Raw genomic sequence first — 13,034 nt, 5'->3', positions numbered from 1 at the left:
GACTTCACAAATACTTGATGAAAATAATGTTTTCCAAAGGGTTTGAAAATATTATTACCTTTCCCTCTACAACTCTCTTTTATCTTCCCCTTTTCTTTCTTTCTTTTTTTTTTTTTTTTTTTTTTTTTTCTTTTTTCTTTGTGTTGCTGGGGATTGAACCCAGCACCTTGTGCTTGCAAGGCAGGCACTCTACCAATTGAACTATATCCCCAGCCCCAACTTTCCCTTTTCTTGTAAGTTACACACATTGATCATTTGTCCTGTTCTCTTTATTTGTACTGCATTTGCAATTTACTTTCTTTAACTTCATGCCTGAAAGCCAAAACTTCTCTCCAGAATTGCTGAAAAGGAGAATAAAGTTTGTCACAGGGTGTATTGGCCAAATGTCTGCAGGCAGAAGAAAGTATTTCAAGTAACAAAATAAATGACTTTAAAATGGATATAACATGGTACCTTGAAATTCTCACCATCAGAAATGCCATGCTGGTGTTAAGATCTTGAGCCTGGAGAGAGCAGGATGCCCTAATCCTCCCTGCAGACATGAGCTAGCTACTTTTTCAACAAAATAACTAGTAAGGGACACTGAAGGCTCCCATTCTGCTGACAACCACAAACTCAAGATCACACCAAGGCAAGTGCCTCAAACAGCTAGCTAACCTCCTGAGTTATCTGAACAAAAGGAGCTAGATCTTTTGAATTTGGGAGGTGTTTATTTTGGGAGGCTGAGGAGCAATGAGATGGTAATTTGGTGTGAGTAGCTTGGCTGAGATGTTTAAATGCTAAAATCTAGTCAATGAGTAACTCTGACCTTCATCAATAAAACTTTGGGGGAAGTAAAAGGAAAAAAATTGCATAGCAACATGAATATGCCTACTGATTTGCATGCCTATTGTTGGCTTGTTTCTTGATACACAAAAGTTTTAAAACTATATATATATATTTCAGATATTGCATCCATCTTCTATATTTGGAGGAGATCGTTTTTGGAAAATAAAGCATTCTTCATCTTTTGGCAGAGGCTCCTTTAAACACATAGGTCTCATTCAACATCTATTTTGTTTTACTTCTAATTTGGTAAGCCTAAAGTGCTTTTAGACAGGCAATATATTCATGAATTTCCAGAATTTCTTTGCTTCTAATTGATGCATCAAATTAAAATAAAGAACCTTCTTTTTCATAGTGAATTAACAAAATTGCACAATTAAAAATATTTACTCAACTGTGTCACGAATCTCTTGATTGGTTAAAAACAAATATAAGCCATGAAAAAAAACAAAATTATATTATTTACAGGAAAGTGGATAGAACTTAAGAACATATTAAGTGAAATAAGGTACACTTAGAAAACCAAGAGCTGCCCCTGTTTCTTAAAGAACAAAGGCAAAAGTCTAAAGTGGCAAGAGTTAGAAAAGCACATCCCCATGACCAGGACTGGTGATCAGTCCTCTTCTCTGTGGCATGCATTTCAGTGGGACTGCCCCCACGACATTTCTCAGTTTCACTGTGGCTAGATTTGTTCTTAGAGCAAATGAAAAGATGGACTATGGATGGACTGGATATGTCCAACACCCATTTTCTGCCCTGCCAGGAGTTTGGACTTGAATACAGAAATTTGCAGAGCATGGTAGAGAAGTGAAGTGGAAGGAGATGTTTCTAAACACTTTGAAACCACTTCTTAACTGTTAAGTGTGGTCTCCTATAGGACAGAGAAACAAACTTCTATTTTGTTTAAAGTACTCTTTCGTTGACATTTGCAAAAAAGAAACTGGTAAGTATCCTAGTCAGTATAGAAAGACTAAAGATGTATAAATAGCTCTTTCCAAGGTACACATTACAAAATGAACAGAAAGTTCACACACACACACACACACACACACACAAACCCACGTGATTTTAACTATAATTTTGAATCCTAGTATTTTAACCAATTTTGGGGGGAGGGCAAGGGGGAGTTCAATTTATCTCTTTTCAAGTGGTCAAGCCCCAATATGAAGATAGGAATGCATCTTCAGATTGAAGAGGGTACATACTTTATTTGGTTTTAGGATACACAAAGAGATACAAGATAAATTTTGCATACTTTATAATTTTGCCTAGGGAAAATTCTATAAATAGATAAGAATTTTTTTTTTTTCAATAAAGCTAACTGTCAGAGTCAGCTGAGTATTTTAGAGACTTTTTTTGGCACTCAGCATGTAAAGCATTCTAGAAATTACCTAAATCATTTTAATCCAAAAGTTTTTGCATCAATAATTTCTTCTTGTTTTTTTTCATACTCATTTTCATTTAAATTGGAGTAATGTTCCAAAACTTTCTACTTTGCCTTATATAGTTACTGAATCAGTTCACAAACATTTTTTTTTTACATTTGTGCAGTTGTAGAGGTATATTATTATTTTATCAGCTGCCTGGTAAATTAAACATTTGAGAGGACATTGTAGTATTTTGTATTCAGCATGTATGAATTTGGCTGTGTTTGTCTAATTTTGTTTACTGTATTTTGGTTACAAAGATGAGGTTTAATCAACAGCAATTGGTGCTTTTCTCAGTATAATTGATGACAATAGTTCTTGCTAATTTCCGAGTATTAGATTTAATCACAAGAGGCAAGACCTCTGGACAGAGACCAGGTCTGATGATCCAGGCCTTATAAACAGAGCACTCAGCACTCAAAAAATGTTCAGCTCTAAGTTCACTTTTCTTGGGCAGGAACCAAGCTGTCACCACTCTTTGCTGGGTCACTTATATAATAGGAAGAGAAACAGGTTTCCTGAGACTACTGCTTTTCCATGCTGTGTGGCTTTTCCCTAAGCTAGCCACAGGGGTTCTAACTGGATCAAGGATGAAGAAGGTCACACTTTTAGATTCACATTGTGATTCTGTAAGCATTAAAGATAATTTTATTATATTATTCACCAAAGATGCTTATGTATTGCTATTCTCATCTCCATATTTTAAGTGATGATCTTTTCCAGTAAAAATAAAAAATAATATTTCCATAAGGGCTTTATCTTTTCCCCTAGTAAAATTTATGCTAGAGAATAGTACATAACAAGAAAACAATAAACTTTTCTTCTTTAAAATGTGGACTGGAAGTTTGGAAAAGGTATTTTTGTTGTTTCTTCCTTTTTGTTTTTGCAGTACTGGACCTCATTCATGCTAGACAAGTGCTCTATCCTGCCACCCCACCAACCATAATCTGTTTTTGTTCTTTATCTTTGAATATAGACAAAAGTGAGAATTCTGTATTTCTGCTGCATATTTTAAAATAGACCAAACACTTAAAAATAGTCACAGAGAGGTATCTGCAACAATTTCAGATGTGAATAGGAAAAAGATAATATGTAGAAGAATGTGCCTCTAGGGGGCAGGTAAGCAAAGGATAAGAAGAATGCTTTTGTTTTATGGGAACAAGTTAAAATTCAAATTTTCAATGATGTGTTAATCAGCTTTCTGTCACAGTGGTAAAATACCTGATATAAAAAAAATTAAAAGGTGGACAAGGGTTATTTTGGATCTTGGTTTCTGCAATTTCAGTTGATTGTCAGTTGGTGCTGTTGTTTTTTGGGCCTGTGCCAAAGCAACATATCATGGCAGGGAGCACATGGTAGAACAAAACTGCTCACCTTATAGAGTCTGGGAAGCAGAGAGAGACATAGAAGGGGAAGGGTTGGGCCCACATGTCCCCTTCAAGGGCACATCTTCAAAGGACTAACTTCTTCTCAATGGATCTCACCTCCTGAAGGTTTCACCACATCCCAGGAGTACTTCAGACTGGAGACAAACTCCAGTACTTCACATGGGCTTTGGGGGCCATTCAAGATCCAAACTACGCAGAAGGTACTAGTTAAATCATGTTGCTAATGGAACCAGCAGCAAAATGAAGTGTTTTCCTTATAGTTTTTGTTATAAAATTTAGAAATACAGTTGTGTGCTGCTTAACAATAGGAATACAGCCTAAAATGCATCATTAGGTGATATCACCATTATGCAAACATCATAGAATATACTTATGTGAGCTAAGACTGCCATGACATCACTAGGTGACTTACTTTTGTGGTGCCATTATCATACACACAGTCCATCATGGTCATTATTTGGTGCATGACTACACTGACTGTATAATATATCTTGAAGCTTATGATGTTATTGGAATTGCTGGTGCTTGTTTACCTTGTTTAAAGTATTTTCAGTTATTATTACAATCATGTTGTATAATCAAACCTAAAAGTATCTCAGTGGCATGCATAACTGTGTAAGTCAAGATTCTCCACATAAACAGAACCAATAGAATATCTGTATAGATGCATGTATATTTTTAGAGATTCATTTCAATAAACTGGTTGAAGCAAATGTGGAAACTTTCTAATATATACCAGGTAGGCTGGCAATCTGGATTCTCTTGGGTAGGAGTTGGTGCTGCAGCCTTAAGGCAGAATTTCTTTTTTTATAAATGATATTTACAAAATTCCTCCACAGCAACACTGTGAATAATGGTTTTGTTTGTTTGTTCATTTGTTTTGTTTCCGAAATGGAATCTCACTATGTTATCCAGACTGGACTTTCTGGATTCAAGGAATCTTCCTGTCTCAAACTGTTGAGTAGCTGGGACTACAGGCATGTACTACCATGTCTGTTTTCAATTAGTATTTTAGTGAATAACTGGATACTTCAGCCTAGACAAGTTGACATGTAAAAGTAACCATCTTTTACATGCCAAGTCCATCTTTTGTCAGCATGACATCTTATATACAATGCATATATCCTTAACTCTATTTGACTTTTAAATGAAAAACAACAAAGTCATACCTTGAATTAATATAGTACATGTATCCTTCATACAATCAAAAACACACAAAAACTTTCCCTACAAGGGAATGCAAATTCCTTGGACAATGTTTATTTTTACAAAAATCCCATAACTTATAACTATGATGTCGTAAAGTCAACTCATTAATAAATCTTATGTTAGATGGTAAAGATTAAATAAGGAAGAAATCAAGGATATTATATGTATATGTAAATATAAATACATATATAAGCAAAGTTAATATAAATCATCTCAACCAGTAGTGTGAATATTTTCTTTGTACATTGATTCAGAGATATATGGAGCTCAAAGTGGTTGGGTAATATTTTAGTTTCCAGTTCAATAGAATCATTGTGTTTCTTGATGGAAGCATTCTTCTCTTTGGATGAAGATCAAATTCTTGTTCGCCAGTGAGTGTCTTGGAGTGATAATGAGTGACACCACCCCCATTTCCTCTACCTATACCTCCTGGCTCTGGTAAGAAGAGCACCATGTATTGAATGTGGATTTAGAATACACAGTTTCTGGAGAAACCACATAATTGTGAGGTAACTACATCTTCAAAAAGCCTTCCCACAATTATCAAGACAACTGCTTCAGAATAGAGGGTGACATGGTAAGACCAATAAATTCCATTAGTTTTTGGCCCATATCTGCACTTTTTTTTCTGTGGAGTGAGTTCCATGATCAGAAATAATGCTGTGTGGAATACCACGAGGGTGAGCAGGCATTCTGTAATGGTGTTTTAGCAACATTATTGTGCACAAGGAAGAAAAATTCATACCCAGATAAAATGTCTATTATTGGAGGCAAAATATTTTGGGCCTTTGCATAAAGTGGTTTAATATAGTCAACCTGCCGCCAGTTAGCATGTTTCTTCAAAGTTCCTAACCATCTAGCTAAATTATGGGCCACAGCTCATGAATACATATACAGTAGTAGCTCTGTCCATTTCTGTCTTCTTCCTCCTTTTTTTTAAAGACCAGAAACCTGTAATTTTTAAAAATTAAAGCTGTGTAAATCTAGGGGACATAACATGATATTATAACACACATGTAGATGATAAACATGTTCACATTCATTGAAGTATTATTCACAATGACCAAAATATGGAATTGATCTGAGCATCTATCAAGGTATGAATGAATTAACTATGTATACATATATGCAAAATACAATACACACAATAGAATATTATTGTGCCTTAAAAAGGAGGGGCTCTTACCATTTGTTGTAATAGTAATGAACCTCAGGGACAATATGTTATGTGAAATAAGCAAGGCATGGAACAAAAATATTGCAGACTCATATGCTGTGTGGAATCTAAAAAAATTAAAAATCAAATATACAGAGACACAATATAAAACAGTAGTTAAAGGGGACGAGCTATGTGGGTTAAATAAGACAAATACTGTTTCTTCTCCTAAGTAAAGTGAACAACCAAGTGAAGTATTTGAAAGACTTCCCAATTTAGAGGAAGGTTCCCTTCACCACTACACTTCAGGAATGCCCAGAAAAGGATGTAGTATTAGCAACAGCCATGTTTATATCATGTCTACATGCTGTGCTTCTGTAAACTGGAGTCAACTTTTTCTCACTCATCTGATTTTAGATAAATCTTCCTGAGACTATAGGGTTAAACTGAGATGGAAAATTTAAAGTAACAAGAATGGAGACCATGAGCACCTGAACCTTTCTCATGTAAAGTATTCATGTCTTCAAGCTTGCTTGAGTGCAGTCTCACATATGCCACTTCCCATTTGATGATGGAGAACTTCAGGCATCCACAACTTTATAGCCAGGTGGACTAGATAATACCCAGTCATTATGGAAATCTTAGGTCATATAACTTGTGGGTCATGGTCAAGCACTCAGTCTGCACTAATGCCCACTAGCCAACCAATAATTTTGTTCAAAAAATAAATAGTTTAACATAGTACAGCAAGACTGTGCTCCAACATTCTAAATCTTGAGCTAGGACTCCATTACAGGTCCCCATTGCCACCTCAGTTATTCTTGAATCTGCTCAATCACATGCTTTAAGAAGCAAAAGAGCTTATACAACAGACTAAGTCTTGTTGCAAACCCTTCTCTTGTTCTGGACACCTGGGAAAACCAGCTGCTTTTGGAGTCACACACCTAAATGAGTGTGCTATTACCAGCAAAATCCCAACAGACCCTGCAGATTTTATCCTTCATTTTTAGTTGTATAAGGGGCCAGCTGCAGTAACTGATTCTTCATAGGATCTTAGAAGGAATATCTTGACCAGCCTCAAATCATTGAACTCCTAGAAATTTCACTGTTAATTTTCTCAATCAATAAAACCATATGGTACATAAGGTGTCCAAACTACAGTCATTATTTCGTTAAGTTTATAGTAATCCACTGTCATTGAACAAGATTCATTTGCCTTCTGTGCAGCCCACATAGATGAGTTAAATGGGGATGTGATAGGAATTACCACTCCTAGAGTTTTCATGTCCTTAATAGTAGCAATAATCTCTTCAATCACTCCCAGAATGAAGAATTGCTTTTGGTTGTTGTTATGATTTGAATATGAGGTGTTTTCCAAAAGCTTCTGTGTTAATGCAGAAATGTTCAGAGTTGAAATGATTGACTTGTGAGAGCTGTAGCCTAATCACCTAATTTGTCCATCATAGTTTGAACAGACAAACTGGGCAGTAACTACGCAGGTAGAGTAAGACTGGAGTAGGAAGGTCACTAGGGGCATGTGCCAGAAGGGTTCATCTTCCCTGAGGCAACTTATTCCCTTCCTCTCTTCTCTCTGACTGCCATGAGCTGAGCAAAACTCCTTCACTACTCCTTTCTGCCATGATGTTCTGCCTCACCTTGAACAATGGACTCAGTCAACTAGGGACTAAACTTCCAGAACCACAAGCAAAAACAAAAACAAACAAACAAAAAAACCAACCAAACCAAAACCCCCACTTTTCCTTCTCTATGTTTCTCTTGTCAGGCATTTTTGTCAAAACAATGAAAAGCTGACTAACACAGTCATATTTTTTCTAGGTAAGGGCAGCTCTAATACCCTCCAGTTGGCATTTTCTACCATAATATTTCTCATTCCAGAAGTCAGGGAACCAGCATAGGGATTCAGTCATTTCCTGAGCATCTCTGTTCCAATTAGGCATTAGGAAACTGGGGAAATAACCACAGGATAGATTCAGGAACCCACTATTCCTACTGTGAATTGAACTTGAGCTAAAATTGAAATGGTCATATGACCTCTAAAAGCCCTTATTCTGATTAGTGGGCCATAGTGACATTTTGTGTTTACTAGAATAATTTTGACTTCAGAGCCAGTGTCCAGAATTTATCAAAAGGTCTGGTTTAATTTTCTCCCATGTACTTTTATCCTGGTCAAAGATCATAGGTCCCCTTGGGGAAAGATGGGAGAAAGATTAACAGTGTAAACTTTGGGCAGATTACCTGTGTCCTCCTTTAAAGGGACCCAGGTTGCCCATTACTTAAGAGGGTCCTAGACTATAAACTTGTTCAAGTCTGGAATTTGTCGAAGGACTGAGACTCTCTAATGATTCATATTAGAACTGCGTTCACTTGACCTAGAACTTTTATTTTTTTTTTTAAATGAAGATCAAGTAGTTCATGCCTAAAGACAAATGATCAGCCTATCAAAACTTTAGTTCTCCCAGAAACAGACTATTGTGATTACTGCTCTATCCCTGCCATGCATAATTATAACCCTACCTTCTTTTTCTTTGGTGACTAAGTTTTGCCACTTGGTCCCTGGCATTCCAGGGTTCAATTACTAACCATTTTCTTTAAAGATCCCACTTTGGTGGCACCGATTCCCACTCATTTCTGCCCTACAAAGAGTGACCACAGAGGTCCTCAACAGTGCTGGGCTCCCTTTATCAATTCATTCCTCACAGTCATATTAGGAGGTGAATTTTCTGTACCTTTTCGAAATAAGTGAACAGATTTATGTCCTCATATTTCAGTACTCTTTAGTCTTTGTATTTCTTCTTCTGTATCATTTCAAGACAATTTTGACATTTTTGTATCATTTAGTAGAGGTCATTTTTTGGTCTATTTTTAAGCCAAACAACTAAGTGAACCATGAAATCTCTTTCTAATACCACAATATTAAATCCTGAATTTCTACTTAGTGGAACTATATCTAAAAATATGACCTGATCCAAATGTGTTTTCCTTCCTCCATTTTCCTACATCATTGACATTCATTCTCATGCATACTCCCTAGAATTTTATCTATACATATTAAAAAATTATGCAATTCTTTCGGAGTTTAGTACACTTTCTTGTGGGGCACACTTCATACTTAACCTTTTGAGACCTGTTGGGACTTGACTCTATTTTCAGGTATAGAAACAAAGACGGATGGTGTGGTTGGATCTTTACGACAATGAGCATTGTCTTTGTGAATAACTACCTCAATGGAGGCCTTAACTCTACTGACAAGGAAGACCCAGAGGAATTTACAGGTTCCCTGGTCCTAAGTTTATCACAGTCTTCACATGTCTCCATTCTGATGTTTTGCATCTGTTTGTTCCTAATTAATGACTTACTCTAACAGAAGACACCCTATGAGTTTGAGGATTTATTTGTGATGCAATATAGCCTAGAAGGATGACAGTCTGTGTTTAATGTTCAGAAATCCCAGTCTGGTAGCTCCAGGAGATAGGGTTTATTTAGAACAGGCATAGAAATGTTCATGTTATAGATGCAGAGTTTAAGTTTGGATTTTAAATCCCTAGCTCACCCTTGTTCCTCTCGTAAGGATAATTAAGAGTAGGCAGCCAAACTCATTATCCTGTCTGACAAAAATGTTCTGAGTTATGGTCACCAAGAACCTTGCCTTGCATGTTTAGGTGTTTGATTAAGAGCATCCAGTAGTGATATGCTGAGCATCTCTGTTGTCTCTTCATGTCATGAACTGCCGATGTTCTCATTAATTTGGAATTAGATACTTTAGTGCCTTTAAATCTAATCAGATTAGAGAATCAATTCTGGAAACCCCCCAAACCAATTCATAATCCTTAGGATTCTGTTTCTTTAAAACCACTCTTGGTAGCAAAATCTGTATCAGTCTTTATCTATTTCTCTAGAGGTCTTCAGAGAAACTGAACTAGTGTGTATGTGGATAACATGATTATCAGAGCTAGCAATTTCAAAATCTCTCATCAAATCAGAAAGCTGGAAATTCTTAGGCAGAAGATGATGGTGAAGTCTTGAGACAGAATTTCTTCTGAGAGAAACCTCTGTTTACTACTAAGTCTTTTTAATGAATTCAATAAGGCCTATCCACCTTATTGAGAATAATCTCCTTTAAATAAGGTAAGCTTAATGAAGACTGTAATGTCTAAAGTATTCTCACAGTACCAACTAGATCAGTGCTTGATTAAATCACTGGACACCATAGCCCAGCCAAGTTGGCATAGAAAGGTAATCACCACAAATATTAAGCATCTTTTATCCAGGGAACTGCAGTTTGACTATGGCATCTCTGTTCAAGTTAGGGATGCAAGGGTGGTTCTGTTCTACCCTGAATTCTTGTGGGAAATCTAAAGAACTTTTGCTCCATATGCCAAGAGGATCCTAAGAAGACAGGTTAACTATATACAACCTGATTCCTTATGTGGGACCTAAGAGCAGAAAAAGAACATTGGGGCAGAAAAAGAACTATGAAGGAACTTTAGCCTTTAGACAGTAATAATGTATCAATAATGTTTCATTGATTGCAAAGCATAAGTCATAATATTATAAATATCAACACTAGAGAAAAATGGTTGTGGGCCTTACAGGACCTTGTTACTTTCACATTTTTTTTTTTTTTTTTTTTTTGGTAAATCTAAAACCATTGTAGCATAAATGTTTATGCAAAAAGATATGCAAATTTTTATGCATGCTTCAACATATTATACTCATTTTAAAATTTATATTTGCTAGAAATAGTTTTGTAAGTGCTATAAAATGTTGTTACCCAGTAATTAAAATATTTTAAATTCCTTATTAACCCCTTTTCTGAATAAACAACTGATATTATCTAATGTTTTGTTGAAAGAGGATGGGAAATTAGAATTTAAAAATAGGAAAATAGGCTAAAGGGAAAGATAACATCCTCTGCTTAAATATGTCATATTATTAAGAATTAATGACATCTTAAAAATGTATGTACTTAAATAAAATTTGGCATATGAAAATAATTATGAGGTCAAGTTTAGGTAATTGGCTAATATTCTTAAATCTATTTCTGTGGTTGATTGTGGTATCAGGAAATTGATTGTAAACACTTCCTAATTCTATATAATGAATAAATACTAATGTTTTTCTGGTTTTATAGTAAAGATAACTTTTTGTCTAGGTTATAAATAGGAAGATACTTATGGGTGCATCAAAAGCAGTCTTCAAGAATGCATTTGAAGAATGTTAAATAATAACAAAATACATATGAATACTAAAATATTAAGTAATTTGTATCATCAAATGATTAATTTTGTCATAAAATTGCCTTTTTATTTGCAAGTGATTTGTTGTTATCTAACTTTGTTTTAATCAGTCACCTTTTACATTTCTGTAAAATAAAGTCAGTCTCACAATCCACAAGATTTATCCAGGGAAAATACTTCATTAATTAAATGACATGTTTGGTTTCTTCTGAATATGGCCAATCTTTTCTTTCAAAGACAATTATCCATTAGTTCAGTGCCAGAGTGGGTGACAGTTCCCTATTTTACCCCAACTAACTCAATTGACATTCATCAAACTTATCCAAAAACAACAAAAAATAATGAAGAAAGATAAAATGGTTTACTGTTTCAAAGACTGAGAGTAATTTTGGGTGGTATCTTGAAATTAGCCATAGGTTGTACTTTGAAGTCTCATTTACTTACTCTTAATGAATAGAGTTTGACTCTGCATTATTTCATTTTATAGTAGGTGGTTATCAATGTTGCATGACATCTCTTACTTTTTTCTTTTTTATATCATCAAATGAAACAAAACTCTTTAAAAGAACTTTTAAAAAACCCTCATAAGATTTAAATCTACATCCATTATTTAGGTATTACATTAACCCTTAATGAAAATCTGTATTGTATATTTCATACATGGATTTATCTTAATATTATTCACCCTGATGCAGAGCTTCCTTGAATCATACTGTTTATGAATAAAATTTTAAGTTCCTGAGAGAATTATTCATGCATGTAGTTTTTTAATTAAAAAGAGAAAGATCAGTCAACCTTTTTTTGAGAGATAACCAGATGAAAAGCAACTCTTAATTACTCCTTTTTGAAGGTTCTTTCCCACCTGCAAACTCAGGTTTCAAAATGAATGGAGAAAATGAGTTAATCCCTGAGAAAAGAGGTTAGTCCCATAGTAGATCATGTCAAAATGCCTGGCAGGGTGTAGAGATGCATGGGAATACACATTCTCCATCACATAAACAGTTTCAGGGTATTCATACTTCACAAAAGCTGGGCATTAAGACTTTTTTCAACACCTTCTTTCCCTCTCTACTGTACATTCTTGCAGTACTTATTCCTTATAGGTGTTTGCAAATGCAGTTTTCCCATGGGATCTGCTTCACCATTTCTTACACTTTACCAATATTCTCCTCTCTTACACTAAATGATGTGCTTAATGGCTTACAATTTTTCTCTTTTCAGACCACATCCTTTGCGGTGCCATAGCACATGGATTTCAGAACCGCCTGTGAGGAGGTAGGTAAAATAGCATTCTGTCTTTTGCATAAGGAAAACACATTACATAAGCAGGACACACTTGGCCCCACTTTTTGTGGGTGGAACACTGCTTTCGTCAGAGGATGAGTGATAGGCTCCTTTCACTTCCAGAGTACATTTTTTTTCTGTAAAGTTAGAAAACCCAAGTATGCCCGGGGAAGCCCTGGATTTTAACTCTTTAAGAAGATTGGAGCATATAATTGAATTGCTCCTTTCCATTAACTAAATACTATATGGTGAGAGGAACTACCAGAAGAAATTTTTTTCACATGCATGGTTATAAATTGGAAGACATAAGGGATTTATTTGGGGGGGGGGGCACCAAAGTTCTACAAGTGTTGATTCTCATGTTATTTAAGTATTTCAGTATTATTGAAGTATTAGTGTATAATAATTCAGTTTCTCTGCAAAGCTGTCATCACACTCTGGTATAAGTTAAAGTGATGCATTACTCTTTCAAGGCTATTAAAGACCA

General features: G+C 35.3%; 1 protein-coding gene across 1 annotated transcript in view; it reads left to right on the top strand.

Annotated features, from left to right (window-relative positions):
* Positions 1 to 13,034, top strand: part of Sntg1 (syntrophin gamma 1) — an 863,431-nt gene that overhangs the window by 489,673 nt on the left and 360,724 nt on the right. The window contains 1 exon segment of the mRNA XM_047561867.1: positions 12,485 to 12,538. Within this exon segment, the coding sequence (XP_047417823.1) occupies positions 12,512 to 12,538 (27 nt within the window). The 5' untranslated portion in view covers positions 12,485 to 12,511.

The sequence above is a fragment of the Sciurus carolinensis genome, chromosome 1, assembly GCF_902686445.1.
Source record: "Sciurus carolinensis chromosome 1, mSciCar1.2, whole genome shotgun sequence".
In the NCBI taxonomy this organism is placed as follows: domain Eukaryota; kingdom Metazoa; phylum Chordata; class Mammalia; order Rodentia; family Sciuridae; genus Sciurus; species Sciurus carolinensis.
This window is presented reverse-complemented; position numbering and strand designations above follow the sequence as displayed.